This window comes from Erinaceus europaeus, chromosome 15, assembly GCF_950295315.1.
Source record: "Erinaceus europaeus chromosome 15, mEriEur2.1, whole genome shotgun sequence".
In the NCBI taxonomy this organism is placed as follows: domain Eukaryota; kingdom Metazoa; phylum Chordata; class Mammalia; order Eulipotyphla; family Erinaceidae; genus Erinaceus; species Erinaceus europaeus.
Genome location: NC_080176.1, coordinates 73,925,960 through 73,946,267, shown reverse-complemented (window position 1 = coordinate 73,946,267; position 20,308 = coordinate 73,925,960). Strand labels below are relative to the sequence as shown.

Here is a 20,308-nt window from a genome sequence, read left to right as displayed (position 1 = left end):
GTTTGTTTGTTTGTTTTTGCTGTTTGGCTTATTTCATGAAACATAATACTCTCTATCTGGGTCTATCCATATTCCCAAATGTCAAGACTTATTATTTTTTTATTTTTATTTTTATTTTTTTTTAATTTTTTTTTAATTTAAGAAAGGATTAATTAACAAAACCATAGGGTAGGAGGGGTACAACTCCACACAATTCCCACCGCCCAATCTCCATATCCCACCCCCTCCCCCGATAGCTTTCCCATTCTCTATCCCTCTGGGAGCATGGACCCAGGGTCATTGAGGGTTGCAGAAGGTAGGTCTGGCTTCTGTAATTGCTTCCTCGCTGAACATGGGCGTTGACTGGTTGGTCCATACTCCCAGTCTGCCTCTCTCTTTCCCTAGTAGGATGGGTCTCTGGGGAAGCTGAGCTCCAGGACACATTGGTAGGGTCTTTAATCCAGGGAAGTCTGGCCGGCATCCTGATGACACCTGGAACCTGGATGTCAAGACTTATTACTCCTCTTAACAGCTGTATAGTATTCCAATGTACCAATATCCTTTCAATTTAAGAAAATCATTTATTGGGGTCCAAGGCCATCTTGCCACAGCTTGAATGAGAAGGATGGTTTGAGGGCCACATTTAGTGCTATCGGGTCAGTACCTACTCAGGTGGCCTTCCCTTGTCAGCAGCAACTCCAAGTCACAGACATTCTGGGCACTTCCATTCCTCAGGGAGGCCAGGGGCCCTCACTAGGCAGGTGCTATTTCAATGAAATAGAGACATACAGAAATACCAGAGCACTGCTCAGTTCTGGCTTATGGTGGTGCTGATGATCGAACCTGGGACTTTGGAGTCTCAAGCATGCAAGTCTTTTTTTTTTCTTCAGCATGAAAGTCTTTTGCAGAACCACTATGCTGTCTCTCCAGCCCGGCAGGCGGTTTTTTCCATGGTGGTTTTCTCAGTGCTGAGATCTGTCCACAGGTACCCGTTAAGGTTGGGGAGTGACTGTATGGGAAGGAAGGATTTCCAAGCCACGGTGGAGTCTGGTGAGGAGTGACTCAAACACTGCTTTATGAAAACCAGTGCTAGCTAGGAAAGGTGATAGGCAAAAGGTAAACTCTCAGTTGTCCTAGAGCAGACAAAGCGGGTGCCCATGTCAACATAGCTGTGTACTGAATTCAAGAGGCCAGTCTTATTTATTTATTTATTTACTGGATAGAGACAGAGGGAAAGGGTAGATATAGAAGGAGAGATACAAACACCTGCAGTCCTGCCGTCCTGCTCAAGAAACTTTTCCCTGCAGGTAGGGACTAGGGGTTTGAACCTGGGTCCTTGCGCGTTAGAACGTGTGCACTCAACCAGGTGTGCCACCACCTGGTCCTTACTCTTGTTTTCAAGGAATGGTGGTTTCTTGGAAATACTGTTCAGACAAAAAAAATTATTCTTGGCAATATTTTAAATATCGAGTAGTCAACCCAATGTGAACATTTATTTTATTCTGTTTTGTGGAGCTAGGGAGTGAGGTCAGGGTCTTACACATGCTCAGTAACACCACTGTGGAGAGAACTCTCCAGCCCTCATTTTCCCATTTTGAATGAGTGAGAGAGTGAGTGAGTAGAGATATCAAGAGCACATAGCACTGCTTCACCATCCCTGGAGCTCCCATGTGGTGCTGGGACTTGAACCCAGGGCCTCAAGCATGAAGAGGAAGGTGTATGCTAGATTGGGGTGTCCTTAGCTATCTAGCTTGCTCTCATGACCTTACAAGCCAAGCAAGACATTCAGTCTGTTCTACATAGATTTATATACAACTCTCTTAGCTGACAGTTGTGGCAAAGCCCTACAACACAAAGTCTACAATATTCCTAGATTATATACAGACATGTGTATTTACACAGCTACCTGTAGGCCTATATACAAAAATAACACCTGACTTGGTCCCCAGTGAGTAGTGGAGAAAGTGCTGGAGTGGGGGTGTCTCTGTTAGGGAGCCAGCTCTGACTCACATGGCCTGCCTCTGTCTGTTTTTCTCTGCTGACAACATCACATTAAGTATGATGATAGCCAAGGCTCTTGTCTGGATTTTAAACATACAGAGACATAATTTAAAAAAATGCAATGCCTCATTGTACAGTAATGCCATTCCCATTGTTCTTGAAGCAGTGACGAACATGAAAACAGTCACGTTCTCTCCCTCTCTCCCTCTCTCTCATTCACAGACCAAATAAACTGCCTCACTAGACCTTAAGAGAAATCTGACATTAAATCATTGACTTCCAACCCCTCAAAGTCCCAAGTCTGCTACGGAGTAGTTGTTACTCATCTTCCTCTTTGTGTCTGCATTTGCTCTCGCTCAATCCTTTGATTCATGAAAGCATTGAGGGGTCTTGTAGTTGAGGTAATGTCCAAATGCAGGGAGGTAGGTCATTTCTCAGAAATTCTCAGCACCTCAGAGAAACTGAACGGCACCTCATCGGTGGTCTCGACTGGCACGTTGCTTCCGCCCAGCTGACAGGAGTAGTGGTGTGTGGGGGGGCTCGGGATGAAGGTGTTGGCTGTGCGGCTGCAGCTACAGCCATCAGAGGGCATGAGGGAGCCTGGGGGCGCCAGGTGTGAGTGGTAGACCCCCTGGAAGGAATCCTGGGAAGACTGGTAGTGCCCAACTGGGGTGGAGGCCGCGCTCTGGAAGGGTCCTTCACACAGGAGGCACGTCTGGAAGCAGGTGCTCCTGCCCAGGCTGCGGTGGATGTCGAGTTTGGCGATGAGCGGCTTCCCCACATTCACCTCCTGTTTCTCCTCCACCGTGTCGTCCAGCCCTGAATACTGGTAGGACAGACACACGGTGAAGACCAGCTGCTCCTGAGGAGGAAGAGAAGAGAGGCGTGCTACTGTTACCCACCAGTGTGGACCCACCAGAGAACAAGGGTGACAACACACACCCGCTCTCCCCTGTCTCCCCGGGTTCTGGTGCCCCATTTTCCTGGGAGGAAATGAGCCTAGCAGCAGCCATCTTCCTCCTCCCTCATTCAAGGTTCTGAGTCTGCAGAATTCTCATTACTGAAGGCAGCCGGAGCCGTGAGGAGACTGAGACTGAGCCTGAGACTGAGAAATGGTTATTTGAAAAATGCTAAGATGGGGCCTGGGGGTGCCTTCCCTGTGAGGGCGCCCTGTTTCCAAGTGGGTGACTCTGGCCTCAAGCCCCAGGAAGCAGCACCATGGAACCCAGGATGCTCCACAGATGGTGGAACGGTGCTGTGGTGTCTCTCCTCTCTGCCCACTTCCTCTTTCTCTGAGAAAGAAATCATGTCTGGGGACTGATACCAAGGGTCACGTGTCAAAGGAAGTGAGCACTTTCATGAAGTGTCCCGCTCTCAGTTAGAAGCAGACAAAGTGATAACCTTCAGTTTCTGCAGCGAGCTGAGTCGGGTGTAGAGGCAGTGCTTGGGGAGGTCCTTGGACACCAAGTAGCTGCCGGTTTCCTCAGGTGTCCCTTTATTTGCTTCTTTTGGGTCAATGTCCAGGTCCTGTGAAAACCAGTCGACATTACTCATGAGCCAATGAAAGCCACACTGTTAAGTTACGACAATGAAGCAAATAGACGGGCATTGCCCCTGTGTGTGTGGATGCTGGCCAGAGTGGGTAAATCCCCTCATCTGAGACTGAAGAAAACAGTTAAGATCACAGGTAGTAGTAGTTACAGGAATTCTAGTTCTGCACTTAGTATATGTGAAACATTAATTCTGTAGGGTTAGGGAGAGATGAGCATCATGGTTATACAAAAAGACTTTCATGCCTGAGGCTCTGAGGTCCTGGGTTCAATCCCCAATATCACTGTAAGCCAGAGCTGAACAGTGCTTCAAACACTTGTGAAGCCTTCCCTCTGCAGGTGGGGACCAGGGGCTTGAACCTGTGTCCTTGTGCACTAGTGGTGAGAACTGTAGAATTGTACCCCTCTTATCCCACAGTCTTGTTGATCATTATTAAATCACCAATAAAAAAAGAAGTTGAAAAATAAGAAAACACCAAGCAGAACTTGGACTGGGTTCGGTGTATTGCACCAAAGTAGAGGACTCTGGGGTGTTGGGGGCGGGGGGTGGGCTCAGGTCCTGGAACATGATGTCAGAGGACCTAGAGGGGGTTGAATTGTTACGTGAAAAACTGAGAAATGTTATACATGTACAAAATACTGCATTTTATATTTTATTGTCGACTGTAAACCATGAATCCCCCCAATCAAAAAAAAAAAAAGAGAGAGAGAGAGAGAAGTATTTCTAGGGGGCCAGGTGGAGGCACATCTGATTAAGTGCTCCCACTACACTGCGCCAGGTTCAAGCCCCTGGCCCCAGTGCTGTCTGTCTACTTGTCTCCTTTTTAGAGAGAGGCAGGGAGGAAGGAGAAGGAAGAGACACCACAGCGCTGCTTGTGGAACTTCCACTTTGCTCCTGGCCAGAGGCCAGGGCTTGAACCTGAGTCCCTGTGCAAGGAAAGGAGTGTGCCCTACTGGGTGAGCTATCTCCTAATCCCCATGCAAATCATTTTTCAGACATAAGCACCAGGACTGGCTAGAGGCTGAGGAGGGGCCTGCTGTGCCCAGGTTGGAACCCGGCGCCCACTGCACTGGGGGAAGCTGTGGCGCTCAGGTGTCTCTCTCCCTCTCCCTCTGTCTCTATCTCTTTCTTTCTGAAAAAGATGGCTCTGAGCAGTGACATTCCAGTATAATTTAAAAAACACCAAAAAACAACATTGTATTGAAAGACACCTAAGTATTTATGTGTAAATATGCATTTTCTTTTTAAAAAAAATTTCCCTTTATTGGAGGATAAATTATTTCCATTAGGCAATAAATACAATAGTTTGTACATGCATAACATTTCTCAGCTTTCCACATAACAATACCACCCCCACTAGGTCCTCTGTCATCCTTTTCCAGGACCTGTACTCCCCCCCACCCCACCCCCCCAGAGTCTTTTACTTCGGTGCAGTACACCAGCTCTAGTCCAGGTTCTGCTTAGTGTTTTCTCTTCTGATCTTGTTTTTCAACTTCTGCCTGTGAGTGAGATCACCCCATATTCATCCTTCTGTGCATTTTTCTTTAAGTTTCCCAAAAGTTAGCCATTAGTAAGTGAGGAAGTCTTGTGTACTTAAAACAAGAGGAAACGGGAGACTTACGAGAGGGAAGTCAGTGACGTAGGCGTCACACATGATTATGTCTGGGGGCTTGTGGACGATGCTTGTGTAGATTATCATGACGTTGGAAAACTCGGCCGCGAAGCCCAACTGGATCTGGACCCCACACTGAAACTTCAGGCACATGCTTTCTGGCAGCTCTGAGGAAGAACAGGGGAGGCAGCAGACGAACAATCACTGAACGTACTCGGTAAGTTCCCCGATAGACAATGGGAATAGTCTTTTTGGGGGAGAGAATATGGTTAGTATTTTTCCCCCCACTGAAAATGTTTTCTTAGCTAGCAAAATGCTTTGAAAATGACACCATTAAATAAAGAGAGAAGAGGGCTCAATATTCTACTGGTCATTATTTCCTAACATCCCAGAATATCACTGGGGATTGCGGTCTGCACAACCACTCCACTGCTCTTGGTGGATAATTTTCTCTTTCCTTTCCCTTCCTTTATCTCTCTCCCTCCCTTCCTTCCTTTGTACAGGGAAAGACAGAAAGATACAGGGAGAGAGTGACAGAGACACCTTCAGCACAGCTTCTTTCTTTCTTTCTTTTTAATTTCTTTATTGGGGAATTAATGTTACATTCAACAGTAAATACAATAGTTTGTACATGCATAACATTTCTCAGTTTTCCATATAACAATACAACCCCCATTAGGTCCTCTGTCATCATTCTTGGATCTGTATTCTCCCCACCCACCCACCCCAGAGTCTTTAACTTTGGTGCAATACACCAACTCCAGTTCAGGTTCTACTAATGTTTTCTCTTCAGATCTTGTTTTTCAACTTCTGCCTGAGAGTAAGATCATCCCATATTCATCCTTCTGTTTCTGACTTAACATGATTTTCTTAACATGATTTCACTTAACATGATTTCTTCAAGCTCCATCCAAGATGGGCTGAAAATGGTGAAGTCACCGTTTTTAGTAGCTGAATAGTATTCCATTGTGTATATAGACCACAACTTGCTCAGCCACTCATCTGTTGTTGGACACCTAGGTTGCTTCCAGGTTTTGGCTATTACAAATTGTGCTGCTAAAAACATATGTGTACACAGATCTTTTTGGATGGGTGTGTTGGGGTCCTTAGGTTAAGAATTTAAACTTGCTTTCTCACTAAATCACACATATGGTAAAGGTTGTCAACAATTTGTTTGGCTTTGTGTGTTAACTCTCTTTTCAACCACCAGGTTCCAGATTCTAGCATGATGACGAATAGACTTCCCTGGACAGACAACCCCACCAATGTGTTCCGAACCTCAGCTTCCCCAGAGCCCTTCCCCACTACAGAAAGAGAGAGACAGGCTGGGAGGATGGATTGACCTCTCAAACGCCCATGTTCAGCAGGGAAGCAATTACAGAAGCCAGACCTTCCACCTTCTGCAACCCACAATGACCCTGGGTCCATGCTCCCAGAGGGATAAAGAATAGGAAAGCTGTCAGGGGAGAGGATGGGATAGGGAGTTCTGATGGTCAGAACTGTGTGGAGTTGTACTCCTCTTATCCTATGGTTTAATGTTTCCTTTTTATAAGTAAAAAAATTAAAGAAAAATATGACCTCCACCTTGCACTTGTTTTTGTTAAACCTATATAGCTTTATGGTTATTATTTTAACTTATCATTGATTGGAAAGAGAGAGAGAAATTGAGAGGGCAGGGAAGATAGAGGAGAGAGAAAAAAGAGACACCGGCAGCACTGCTTCAATGTGCATGAAGCTTCCCTGCGGCAGTTGGGGACTGGGGACTTGAGCCCATGTCCTTGTTAATTGCAACATGTCCACTCAACGAGGTATGCCACTGCCAGGCCTCCACCTTGCATTCTTTTAAAAAAATTTTTATATTTATTTATTTTCTCTTTTGTTGCCCTTGTTGTTTAACATTGTGGTTGTTACTGATGTCATAGTTGTTAGACAGGACAGAGAGAAATGGACGGAGGAGGGAAGACAGAGGGGGAGAGAAATATAGACACCTGCAGACCTGCTTCACCGCTTGTGAAGCGACTCCCCTGCAGGTGGGGTACCGGGGGCTCGAACCGGGATCTTTATGCCGGTCCTTGCGCTTAACCCACTGCGCCACCGCCCGACTCCCCACCTTGCATTCTTTTCTCTTAATTACTAACTTAATGTCAAGGGTCAAAGAGAATATGTATAAATGTATTTTGTATGTGTATGTGTGTGTATGCATGTATGTATCTCAAGGGTGGGGGGGCAGTGTGTGTGTGTGTGTGTGTGTGTGTGTGTGTGTGAGAGAGAGAGAGAGAGAGAGAGAGAGAGAGAGAGAGAGAGAGAGAGACTCCATAGCACCACCAAAGTTTCTTTCAAAAAACTGGTGGGGGGGCTGGGCCCGAACCTGGGTCTCACACTTGGCAGGGTAGCACAAGCACACTAACCGAGGGAGCCATATCACAGGCCCTGAATGTGCATCTTAGTCACTATCAGCAACCCCACCACGTAAGCATGATTTCAGGCTCCTGCTTTCCAGATCTACTGTAAATGGATTGGCAGAGACAGATTCGGAACTCAGGCCCATCTGCTTTTTGAAAAAGAACATTATTCTTTTGTTTTTTAAATTAAAAAAAATTTTTTTTGCCTTCAGGGTTATCGCTGGGCTCAGTGCCTGCACTACCAATCCACTGCTCCTGGAGGCTAATTTTTCCCCATTTTGTTGCCCTTGTGGTTGCCCTTGTTGTAGTTGTTATTGTCATTTGTTGTCATAGCTGTTGTTGTTGGATAGGACAGAGAGAAATGGAGAGAGGAGGGGAAGATAGAGAGGAGGAAAGAAAGACAGACACCTGCAGACCTGCTTCACCGCTTGCGAAGTGACCCCCTGCAGGTGGGGAGCCAGGGGCTCGAACCGGGACCCTTATGCCGGTCCTTGTACTTTGAACCACATGCGCTTAACCTGCTGCCCTACTGTCTAGCTCCCTCGAAAAAGAACATTTTAACAGTTTACACTCCAGAGTGACCATATTTAAATTTTCCCAGTGTGAAGACTGTGGAATAATTTCACGTTTTCTATCATAATCTCACTGGTTTCACACTGATAACCAAAACATTCGCTTGGTCTTGGGTTTATCCACCAAGCTAATTTTTTAATCAGCTCTGGCTTATGGTGGTACAGGGGATTGAAACTGGGACTTTGGAGCCTCAGGCATGCGAGTCTCTTTGTACAGCCATCATGCTATCTATCTACATGTGCTGCCTCACCCCTGCTGGCATAGATTCTCAGTACAAAGTTGGGCAGAAAATTTTAGGAGGAAGCACAAGTTCAGGATTTATACATTTATGCCTTTTCATTTTAAAAATATTATTTATTTATTATGTCATAGAGACAGAGAAGAATTGAGAGGGGATGGGAAAATAGAGAGGGAGAAAGAGAGACATCTGCAGCACTATTTCACCACTTTCCCTCTGCAGGTGGGGACCTGGGGCTTGAACCTGGGTCCTTGTGCACTGTGATGTGAGCGTTTAACCAGCGCCATCACCTGATCCCTACTTATTTAAAAAAAATTGATTCATTCACTCATGAGAAATGGTAGGAGAGAGAGAAAGAACCAGACATCACTCTGTACATGTGCTGCTGGGGACTGAACTCGAAGCCTCATGCTTGAGAGTCCGATGCCTAATCCACTGCGCCATCTCCCAGGCCACTATATACAAGTATTTTTATAGCAAGAGTCCCCCCACCGCACCCCCCAGACCACGTACCGTGTGCCTTGGCCCACTGCAGGTTCCGCACCAGAGACTCTGCAGAGCACGCCGTGCCCTGCACAGGGTCAGTCAGTGCCCTCTTCTCAGACAGGCTGCTCCGTATCTCTAGAGCCTGCTTGCCTTTGGTGAGGTGACACTTACCCATATCTGAAAGGGAAGAAGCAAATGTGTTTGTTCAGAGCACAGTCCTTTTATGTCACCAATGTCTAGGCCAGCAGTAGGTCTTGCACACGCCAGGTTATATCCTCCACAGCACGTATTCACTCTACATACTTACTAAGCACCTGTAGGTGCCAACTCAGTCCAGAGTGCTGGGGGACACGGCACGGGGCAAACATATCTGGACCAGCTCACTGCTGAAGGTCTCTTTCTAGCTATTACATGTGATTCTACTATGGACTTCTAGTATTCTAAGCCTTGAAATTCACAGAGAACTGAAAGTTTATGTCTTTGCTGTGTCTATACTCTGTTGAGAAATGCATTCATGGTTACTAAGCGAATGGCTGCTCATCTATGAGAAAGTTAAAATACACTGCCCTTGACCCCACATTCACTTTCAAAAGGGAAATGTGCTGAAACCACTCCCCTATTTAAAGCACACCACTGCCCTCCCCCAGAGAACCATGGCTCAGTGTGCTGTGTATATGCCCACGCACAGCCACGGACACGATGCATGTGAAGGAGTTGTCGGCAAAGAGTGTCCAGCAACAGTTTAGGCTTTGGACTGGACAAGAATCTCATGCTTTTGTTATGTGCTATTTCCAGTTAGCAAGGTTCAGGTTCTTTTGAAGGCGTGTGGTGTGTGTGTGTGTGTGTGTGTGTGTGTGTTATGTGAGAGAGACTGATATACAGATAAGCATTACATTTAAGCTTAAATTTACTTCTGTATATATTATTACTAACAAATGGCAAAGTTAATCATCACGTGTTCGGAAAACATTATATATCTGGGAAAAAAATGAAGACTTTATTTCTTTCATTCAGAAAAAAAAAAAAGATTCCAAGTGAGTGTTTTGTCTTTTGATAATCAAAAGGCCAGAAAGGTAGAGACAGAGAGGGAGAGGAGGAGGAAGGGATGCATCTACAATAATCCAGAATTAAATGGAAGGAACAGAGACATTTAGGGGTCAGAGGAGGGAGGACAAGTGCCATGCATGTACACTCAAAATACTGCACTGTTAAAACAAACAAACAAACAAACAAAGGTCATTTTTTTTTCTTTCCCCAGAGCTCTGCTCAACTGCAGCTTCTGCTGGCACTACGGTTTGAACTTTGGTGGCACAGGCATGAAAATTTTTCTGCATAACCACTGCGCTATCTCTTCAGTCTACAAAAATTAATTTTTCAAGATGAAAAAGGAAGAGTGAGACAAAAATCTTTAAATGTTTAAAATGGGCACAAAAAGCTCACAACAAGTGTAACTGAACTGAAATTTTCTAGTTTAAAGACAAAGACCGCCAGATTGGACTTATCCTATGTTTTTGAGATTTTATTTACTTATTAACAAGAGAAAGAACAAGAACATCACTCTAGCATATGTGATGCCAAGGACTGAACTTGGGGCCGCATGTTTGAAGTCCAGAGTCTGAGCCATCTCCCAAGCCATATCAGATTGTATTTTTAAAAAATTCATTTGTTCTACATAAGAAAACATGAGAAGCACTCTCTTTAAAATAAAATTTAAAAAGTAAGGCAAGACTATCTGCTATTGCTGCCACACTCATTCTAGTCAATAATGTCTCTTAGCTAGTTTATCATCAAGAACATATCAGAGGTAGGAGAGGTAGCACAAAGGTTCTGCAAAAAGACTTTCATGCCTGAGGCTCCAAGACTTAATTCTCAACACCACAAAATGCTAAAGTGTATTTATTTTTTTCTTTATGGGAGGAGTAATGGTTTACAGTTAAGTACAGTAGTTTTACATGTGTAACATTTTCAGTTCTCCACGTAACACTCTACTCCCCCCGCTCCCAACAAACACACCTGAGCCCTCCTCTGTCAGTCCTTCTTATTTTTATTTAGTTAAGTTATACTTAGACAATAAAAATTAGAAAGACTTTTTAATTTAATTTTTTTATTTTACCAGAGCACTGCTCAGATCTGGTTGGGGCCTGAGCCTGGGACCTCTGGTGCTTCAGGCATGAAAATTTGTCTGCATAACTATTATGCCATCTTCCTACCCCTAGACAATAAAAAGTCGAAAAAAACTTAAAAAAAATTATTTCCAGGATTATTTCTGGGGCTAAGTGCCTTACGACAAAGCCACTGGTCCTGGCAGCTATTTACCCCCCCAACATCCCCCCATTTTTTATTTATTTATCTGAGTAGGTCCTTGTGCTTAGTACTATATGCATTTAACTGGGTGTGCTACTACTCAACCCCTCCCTCCCTCCCTTCCTTCCTCCCTCCCTTCCTTCCTTTAGTACAACAGAAACTGGGAGGGGAAGGACAGAAAGAAAGGGAGAGAGATAGAGAGATACTTGCAGTGTTTCACTGCTTGTGAAATGAGCCCCCCCCTCCACATGGGGCATGGGGGCTCGAACCTGGATCCTTGGGCATGGTAACATCTGCTTAAATGAGTGTACTACTAACAGGGCCTCAGAAGAAAACATTTTAAATGAAAGAATTAAAGATCATTTCAGAGTCTCTGATTACCATCAGATATTTCAGGTTGAAAACAATGGGCACATTCTAAAGTCTAATCTTTTTTTTAAAGCTGCAGAACCTTTTCTTTCCATGAGGACTTAAATAGAAAACCAATATGTAAAACAGATAAACGCAGAACTTCTCAGGCTGCAGTGGGGGAGTGGAGGAGGCCCACAGGCCTGGCAGTCTGTTAAAAGATAAGGTCGTTAAAGTCAGCTGATTCAGAGAAAAGCTCAACACTGGTAAAAATGTGAAAAACTCCCAAGTGTGGGTAGCGGTGTTTGTGAAAATAGTCACATACGTGCCTTATGTACAAACTACACGCTGGGAACTTCCATGAAGCTCCGCAGGCCGGGACAGATACTTTGTGAGGGCAGCCTTCTCGGTTTATACAGTGGCCTTACAACAGTCCATGAGCACCCACAGATGCAGTGTTGCATTCGGAGAGCGTCAGCTGAGCACAGGAAGCTGAAGAAGGCAGGGAAATAAACAGAAAGGAACAGGAGACATGGAGTTTGGTTTCTAGGCTCTTGTTTGTACAGCAGCGTTTAATAAAACAGCTGACTGACAGGCTGGTCACCAGAAAAGGAACGCCAATTTTTCTCACCAAGGTCTCAAACTTTCTGTAAAATCCTGTCAGTCTGATCATAGGTCAGGCTGGTCACTGGACTATTTTATTTCATTTTTTTTTTCTCCCTACTGGGACCTAAAGAACTTTTTCTCCTGTCTAGTTACAGATAGAGACAGACAGACAGGGGCCAGGTGGTGGCACATCTAGTTAAGCACACACATTACAGCACACAAGGACACAGGTTCAAGTCCCTAGTCCCCACCTGCAGAGGGAAAGCTACACAAGTGGTGAAGCAGGGCTGCAGCTGTCTCTCAGTCTTCCTCCCTCTCTATCTCCTCCTACCTCTCAATTTCTGGCTGTCTCTATCTAATAAATAAAGATAATAAAAAAGTTGAGAGAGGAAAGAGACAGAAAGAAAAAAAGAAAGAAAGAAAGAAAGAAAGAAAGAAAGAAAGAAAGAAAGAAAGAAAGAAAGAGGAGAGAGGAAGAATGGGAAGGAGATCAAAAGGGAAAAAGAGGGTGGGGAGTGAGTCACCCCAGCTTCTCCTGGTGCTGTGCACGGTGCTGCCATGTGGTGCTGGGGGCTCTAACTTGGGTCTTTGCACATGGTGAAGACGTGCTCCACCAGGTGAATTATCTCCTGGCCCTTGGACAGTGTTTCTGCAAACAAGGCACCAGCCATGGAGGCAAGGCAAAGAGCTCAGAGGGTTAGTCTCCATTTATTTCATAGTGGTGCCCAGGGTCAGCTGTGCAGGGGGCAGGTGGCTCAGTTGGGTGGGGGGGGTGCCGGGGTGGGTGGAGGAGGGGAAAAGGGTTGAATAGGATTGACTGTTACATAAAAGACCCATCTTACAGAATAAACACTAGTTTTAAACCTGTGTGATTACATAGGGAGCAAACCATCACCACACAGGGAATACTGAGCAACTTCTTCTGTGTTTATTATTATACCTTCTGCAACTTCATCCAGCAACACAGTAATTTTCTTGTCTTCTAATAACCTATCTTTTAAAAATTTCATGAAGATTCCATTTGCCAATCCTGAATGTTGGATTTCAAAAGCTTCTGCTCCTTGACACCTTAAAAACAGGAAAAAGGGGAAGAAAAAAAAAAGGAGAGGGGAGGATAAGTTTTTACGAAGGCACCACATGGGGCTCCCATACCTGATAAGCCTCCCTCTACTGTCTCTCATATCCTACCCTTTAAAAACGATTGTATTTATTTGATAGGCCAGGAGAAGTTGGGAGACGGAGAAGAGACGGAGACACCGGCAGCACTACTTCATAAAGTGAAGCTTCTCCTCTCCAGCTGGGGACCTGGGTTTGAACCTTGGTTCTTGCACAGTGTAATGTGTGCACTTGACCAGGTACGTCACCGCCCAGCTCTTCACCATTCTGATCAAACACTTAGTCCTGAAGCAGAAAGTAACTGCGCCAGCTAGGTTAATAAAAAGAAACTGCCAAATGATCTCCCCAAAGCCTAGGCACATAAAACATCCTGCCTGTCATATTCCCAAAACCTCTAGTGATAGGAATTCACAAATTTCTTCTCAGGTGAGGCGTGAGTGACTCCAGTAAAAATAGAGTCTCAGGACAGCTCTTCAACTTAGTTTCAGGCCTGCAAATGCAGACGTCCAGTCAAGTTTGGATAAAAGGTTCAATCTCTGTCTAGCAGGTTGAGGAATATGGAGCTTTGAGGCATAGTGTAGAGTCAATTACTTATTATTTTTTAATCAATATCATCAAGGTAGTAAACTTATGGGCATTGCTAAGCTCCCAATCTACAAACCAAAAAGAAGTTATCAGAGATTCAAAGGATCTTCCAAATACACATGCAGTGTCCTTACGTGGCATATCCAAACACGATGTTGGCAGTGACTTTGAGTGCATCCAGGATCGGGATTGTATCATCATAGTCGTTTCTATTTGAAATAAAAAGGAGGAGGCAAGAGGACAGTTACAGAAAAGTTCAGTAATGCTAAAGAGCATCCTTAAGAGAGCGTGGGGGTTGTATTGTTAAATGGGAAACTGGGGAATGTTATGCATGTACAAACTATTGTATTTACTGTTGAATGTAAAACATTAATTCCCCAATAAAGAAACAAATTTAAAAAAAAGAGAGAGCACCAACAGCATGAGGGTCAGCAACAGTACAGAATGTTCCATCCTCCCAAGGGAGGCTGGACAACACACTATCTACCACCTGAGGAAGATGGGTCCTGAAATTGGTGTAACTCGGGACTTTCCTACTCATGACCACAGAATGTGAGCTCAGACCTACAGGGATGTAGAGGTCACATAGGCCCCTAAGCTGAATATGGGCCCCAGATCACATCAAATTGATGGGGTTTACAGTCAACAATATTTATACACCTTTCCCATATTTGGGAGCTACTCTTTTTCCTGATCCAGCTTTTTAGCCCTTTTTCCAGCCATGACATCATCTCCCCAGACAATAACTTGAGTCCACTTGCATATCAGATGTCAGGCTCAGGTAAAAACTGGTAAAGTCATGGGTCTCTTGGAATATACCTAAAACAGACCTACTAGCTATTTCCAAAACAGAGACCCCCAAATCTTCATCTTCAATATTCTTGGCTTTAGGTTCATGATTAGTCAATAATTTGCTTGGCTTTATATGTTAACTCTATTTTTTAGCCACCAGGTTCCAGACGCTACCATGATGCCAACTGGACTTCCCTGGGCAGATGACCCCACAAATGTGTCCTGGAGCCCTGCCTCCCCAGAGCTCTGCCCCACTAGGGAAAGAGAGAGACAGGCTGGGAGTATGGATCGACCTGTCAACACCCATATTCAGTGGGGAAACAGTTACAGAAGCCAGACCTTCAACCTTCTGAACCCCAGAATGACCCTGGGTCCATACTCCCAGAGCGTTAAAGAATAGGAAAGCTATCAAGGGAGGGGGTAGGATATGGAGCTCTGGTGGTGGGAATTGTGTGGAACTGTACCCCTCTTATCTTATGGTATTGTCGTGTTTCCATTTTGTAAATAAAAATTAAAAAAAAGAGAGAGAGCACCAACAGCAATAAAATGAAAAACACGATGTAAGAACTAGTCGACATAACTAGACATTAAAGACTTGAAATTTCTGTATCTAGTTACCTATATATTTACCCTCAAATAATCCAGGGCCCCTATACTGTTGACATGGCAAAGAATCACATCTTTTCTCTAGTCGGTTAAACTGGAGACAAGGTCAAGCCCTAGCACTGGGCTCTGGCTGGTGGGTGCCGACCAAGCAAAAATGTGTAAGCCAGAGAGGCGGTGTCATTGGTTCCAGTCCTCGTGAACATTACAATGGCAGACCGGACAAATGAGATCAGCGCCTTCACACATCTGGGTCACTGAACTCCCTACTGTTTCAGGATCAGAAGTGACAAGAATGGCACAAGAGACTCAACCATAGGGGAGGTACTTCTGCTAAATTCAGACTAGTAGGGACATTTATAGGCTTGTTAATGAGTGGTGTCTTTTGTTGGATGACCCATGACCTTTGACTCTTCAGTTTACTCTATGGCAAGGAAAAAAGTTAATGGCGTGAGACACACGGTGAGAAGACATCATTTTCCCTTTAACTTTCTTCTTTACTCAGTTTCGAACTATAACCTGCAGTTCAAATCTCCAGGTGTACTGTGTTGCCTGTATAACTGATAGGTTTGTTGGGTGGGTGTTCACCTCACTCCAATGAGCCCTGTTTAACGAAGATTAGACATTTTACCTCTTCCTACACATGTCCAGTAAGAACACATTGAGGCCGGTTTCTTTTTCTTGCATCGACTTCAGTATGTTCTGCACACACAGGCAATTTTCAGACCTGTATGGATTTGGAGCGTTAATGGGAACCATAAAACTGTTGCCAAAGTTTTCATAGCCATGTCCTGCATAATATAACAATCCTAAAGAGAGAGAGAGAGAGAAAGACAGCAAAGGTTAAGTCTAAACTGTCTTCTTGACATGTATAGTGTATTCTTTTAAGATAAAAGTGTGCATTTTATTCAAGTGAATGCAGACTTATTTAAAAGCTACCTGATCATAGAGTGAGCTAAGTCAGCACTGAAAATTGTTTTGGCTTTGTAGTCACTGAAGTACTGCATTTTAAGCCAACCTCAGGAAGCTGTCCTAAAGTATATTTTAACTATGAAAAGTCACATGTTCAGGAATGCCTACTATAATCTGGAATGCAGTTTTATCTCATTTTGTATAAGAAGGAAAAAGACTAGAAATTTGGTTGCTGACTCACTTCTCTTTTCTAAGAGACCAGACTTCCTTCAGGCTGAGGCGGTCTAACATTTTTCTAAGCACCCCTCCCCCCCCCCCAACCCCAGCAGGTGCTTACAAGCAGTCAGTGAATGACTAAGTGAACACAATGCAGATGACTCACTGGATATGAGTGCAGACGGTCCCCAGGCACCCCAGGCACCATTAGGAAGCATTAGAAACTCACACAGGCCATTGTGGCTAAGCAGAGAGGACACCGGACTTCCAGCAGTTACTTAATTACGAGGCATAATTATTATTAGTTTTCTGAAATTTGGGCTAATTTTAGTATTTGAGAGCAGTCATTTCTTTTTTTTAAATTTTATTATCCTTACTTATTGGATAGACACAGCCAGAAACCAAGAGGAAAGGGGGTGATAGAGAGGAAGAGAGACAGAGAGACACCTACAGCCCTGCTTCACCACTTGAAAAGCTTTCCCCCTGCAGGTGGGGACCAGGGGCTCGAATCTGGGTCCTTGCACACTGTAATATGTGCGCTCAATCAGGTGCGCCACCACCTGGCCCCAGAGCAGTCATTTTTTCTTTTTTTTTTTTTTCTCTTTTCTTCTTTTCTTTTTATTTATAAAAAGGAGACATTGACAAAACCATAGGACAAGAAGGGTACAACTCCACACAATTCCCACCACCGGCTCTCTGTATCCCATCTCCTCCCCTGATAGCTTTCCTATTCTTTATCCGTCTGGGAGTATGGAGCCAAGGTCATTGTGGGATGAAGAAGGTGGAAGGTCTGGCTTCTGTAATTGCTTCCTCGCTGAGGCAGGCTGGGAGTATGGATCAACCAGTTAACGCCCATGTTCAGCAGTAATTTCTTTACTGAAAAATGATACTATTAAAAACATCACTAAGCAACTCTTAAAACACTTGCTTGAAAAGACATTTTTGACTATGAAAATGCAGACACCCTCCCCTCAAATCAACAAAAACATTGTGTGTGTGTGTGTGTGTGTGTGTGTGTGTGTGTGCTTGTGTGCACACACGTGTGAATGCTTACCAGAGTACTGCTCAGCTCTGGCTTATGGTGGTGAGGATTGAACCTCAGACCTTGGGGCCTTAGGCATGAAAGCTGTTTTGCATAACTAACCTGCTGTCTCCTCAGCCCTGGGAATACGCTTCCTTACAAAAATATTTACTAGAAATACTTGTGAAGACATATCCCCTTAGGCATGAGATCCCAAGGGTTTATTAACTTTGGTCTCTTAATATTCTAGATGTAGTCTTTGACAAGAGTGCCTAGACTATTAAGTAGGGAAAGCAGAGTCTCTTCAGATGGTGTTAGAAAAAATGGGTTGAAACATGCAAAATAATGAAACTGAACCACGGTATTTCACCAAACACAAAAGTAAACTCCAAATGGATCAAGGACTTGGATATTAGACCTGACACTATAAAATACTTTGAGGAAAATATTGGCAGAACTCTTTTCCATCTAAATCTTAAAGGAATCTTCAATGACATGAATCCATAACAAAGAAGAATTTAAAAAAATGAACAAATGGGGCTACATCAAATTAAAAAGCTTCTGTACAACAAAAGAAACCACTAACCAAACAAGGAGACCTCTCCCTGAAATGGGAGATGATCTTAACATGGCATATATCAGACAAGAGGCTGACAACCAAAATATATTAAGAACTCACGAAACTCGGCAACAAAAAAACAAATGACCCCATCTAAAAATGGGGAGAGGATATGAAGAGAATATTCAGAAGGCTGACAAATATCTGAAGAAATGCTCCAAATCATTGTCAGAGAAATGCAAATCAAGACAACAATGAGATACCACTTCACTCCAGTGAGAATGTCATACATCAGAAAAGGTAGCAGCAACAAATGCTGGAGAGGGTGTGTGTGTGTGTGTGTGTGTGTGTGTGTGTGTGTGTGTGTGTGTGTGTGTGTGTGTGTGTAAACAAAGGAACCCTCCTGCACTGTTGGTGGGAATGTCAACTGGTCCAAACCCTGTGGAGAGCAATCTGGAGAACTCTCACAAGGCTAGAAGTGGAATTCCTCCGCTGGGGATATATCCTAAGGAACCAAATATAGATCTGTGTATACCTATGTTCGTAGCAGCACCATTTGTAATAGCCCAAACCTGGAAGCAACCCAGGTGTCCAACAACAGATAAGTGGCTGAGCAAGTTGTGATCTATATACACAATGGAGTATGACTCTGATTCACATGCCCAGTCACTGACAGAACTGGAATTTGAATGCTGGTTCATCAACCACTATGCTATGTAGTTACATACCATATTATATATTATGCTGTCTGTAACCTACTGCTGGTTTTTAGTTTTCAGAAAATATAAAATGTCAGTGTACATTCTTTTTGTTACTAAAGATTCATATTATTGTGTCCTATGGGATAGAGTTTCATGAGAGAGAAAACCAGACCACCTCTCCAAGACATGCGGCCTGGGGATTGAACCCAGACCCTCAGGCATGCAAGCCCAGTGCTCTACAATTTGGGCTATTACTTCAGCCACCAGAACACAGGGTTTTAATGGTTTCACTACACTATTGCTTTAAAAAAAATCCTACCGTTTTGTCAAAATTTACTATTTTTTATTTTATGAATAAATTTAAAAAATAATCCTTTTCAATAAAATTGTAGATTTCACCTTAATAATATGTAACAACAGATGAAATTTGGGAATTTTGAACTGAGGCCTGAAGTGAACTGCCATCTAGTTGAAATCCTCCATCTAAAGACGAAGAAAAGCGAGAGTCTGAGTAGTGACACTAGTAAGAGCTCCAGTACAGCGAACACTTCCAGCCTGTAGAGCTCAGGGCTAATGGCTTTACCCTGTTTACTCTGGGAAGGCATCCGTATCCTGGTGGACCCACTTTACAAGCTGTCTTTGCCTTTGAAAAGCTAAATGTTTAACTTGGTTGTGGTCGCACGGCTAGTACATAGAGAAGCCAAAGTGCTGGGTTTGGCCTTGTTCATTCAAAAGTCCATGGCAGACCCACTCTGCTAGCTGGCCCGAAATGAAAATGGCGAGAGTCTGACCAGACTCCTTCAATGTTTTTCTCGAGAGCCCAGTTAGGCTGCAGTGAATGCCGCCTATAGAGTGTTTAGGTGGGGCTGCCCTCAGACTAAATACCTACTGTTTACCCAGCAAGCTACATTAGGTAGCCAGGAGTCCTTCCTTACTCTCTCTATCTCTAAGGATAGTGGCCTTGACGCTTTGCACCATGTGCGCTTAACCTGCTGCGCTATTGCCCGGCCCTCCCAAGATGATGTTTTTATATGGGGAACAAAGCTCAGTGGAAGCTGAACTCTTTTCACCACAACTTAAAAAAATTTTTTTTTCTAACTCTCTGCTTTGCAGGGGGCAACTCAAAGTCTTGATTTAAAAATTCAAAGGACTTAGAAAGAAGGCGATGGGCTAGTTCTGTGACAGACTTTCATGCCTGAGCCTCTGAGGTCCCAGCTTCAATCCTTAGCACCAACATAAACCAGAGCTGAGCAGTGCTCTGGTGAGAGAAAAAAGAGAAACAGTCAAATGTACAATCTTTCATATTATTCCCTCAGTCTTAACATTTGACACCAACCTCTCCAAACCTAATTTGTGAATTCTTCCTTTTACTGTATCATTATGTCAACACTAAAAAAATAGAGGCAAATTATATAATATAAAAATAATCAAACAGTCTACCTTAGTCTAGACTAAAAATAAACTGCCAAGGGCATGCATTCTTTTGTATATTCTCTCTCTCTTCCTTCCTCTTTTATTTTGCTTTATTTTTACTTTTTTTTTTATTTGATGAGAGAATTTGAGGGGGGAGAAGGAACAAAGAAGGGGAGAGAGATAGACACACTCAGCTCTGCTTCACTGCTTGAGAAAGGTCCCCCCCTGTAGGTGGGGAGTGGAGTGGGGGCTAGATCTGGGTTCTTCAGCAACATGTGCATTCAAGCAGG

The 20,308-nt window shown here is 43.9% G+C and overlaps 1 protein-coding gene across 2 annotated transcripts in view; it reads right to left on the bottom strand.

The window, feature by feature from the left end:
- Positions 1 to 1,179: 1,179 nt before the first annotated feature.
- MALT1 (MALT1 paracaspase) overlaps positions 1,180 to 20,308 on the bottom strand; it is a 57,025-nt gene continuing 37,896 nt past the window's right edge. For both annotated transcript variants that reach the window (XM_007529028.3, XM_060173944.1), the window contains 7 exons: positions 15,828 to 16,005; positions 13,936 to 14,010; positions 13,041 to 13,168; positions 8,870 to 9,019; positions 5,153 to 5,310; positions 3,382 to 3,507; positions 1,180 to 2,842 (listed from right to left, as the gene is read on the bottom strand). In XM_007529028.3, the coding sequence (XP_007529090.1) occupies positions 2,408 to 2,842; positions 3,382 to 3,507; positions 5,153 to 5,310; positions 8,870 to 9,019; positions 13,041 to 13,168; positions 13,936 to 14,010; positions 15,828 to 16,005 (1,250 nt within the window). In that variant the 3' untranslated portion in view covers positions 1,180 to 2,407. The remainder of the gene's footprint in view (positions 2,843 to 3,381; positions 3,508 to 5,152; positions 5,311 to 8,869; positions 9,020 to 13,040; positions 13,169 to 13,935; positions 14,011 to 15,827; positions 16,006 to 20,308) is intronic.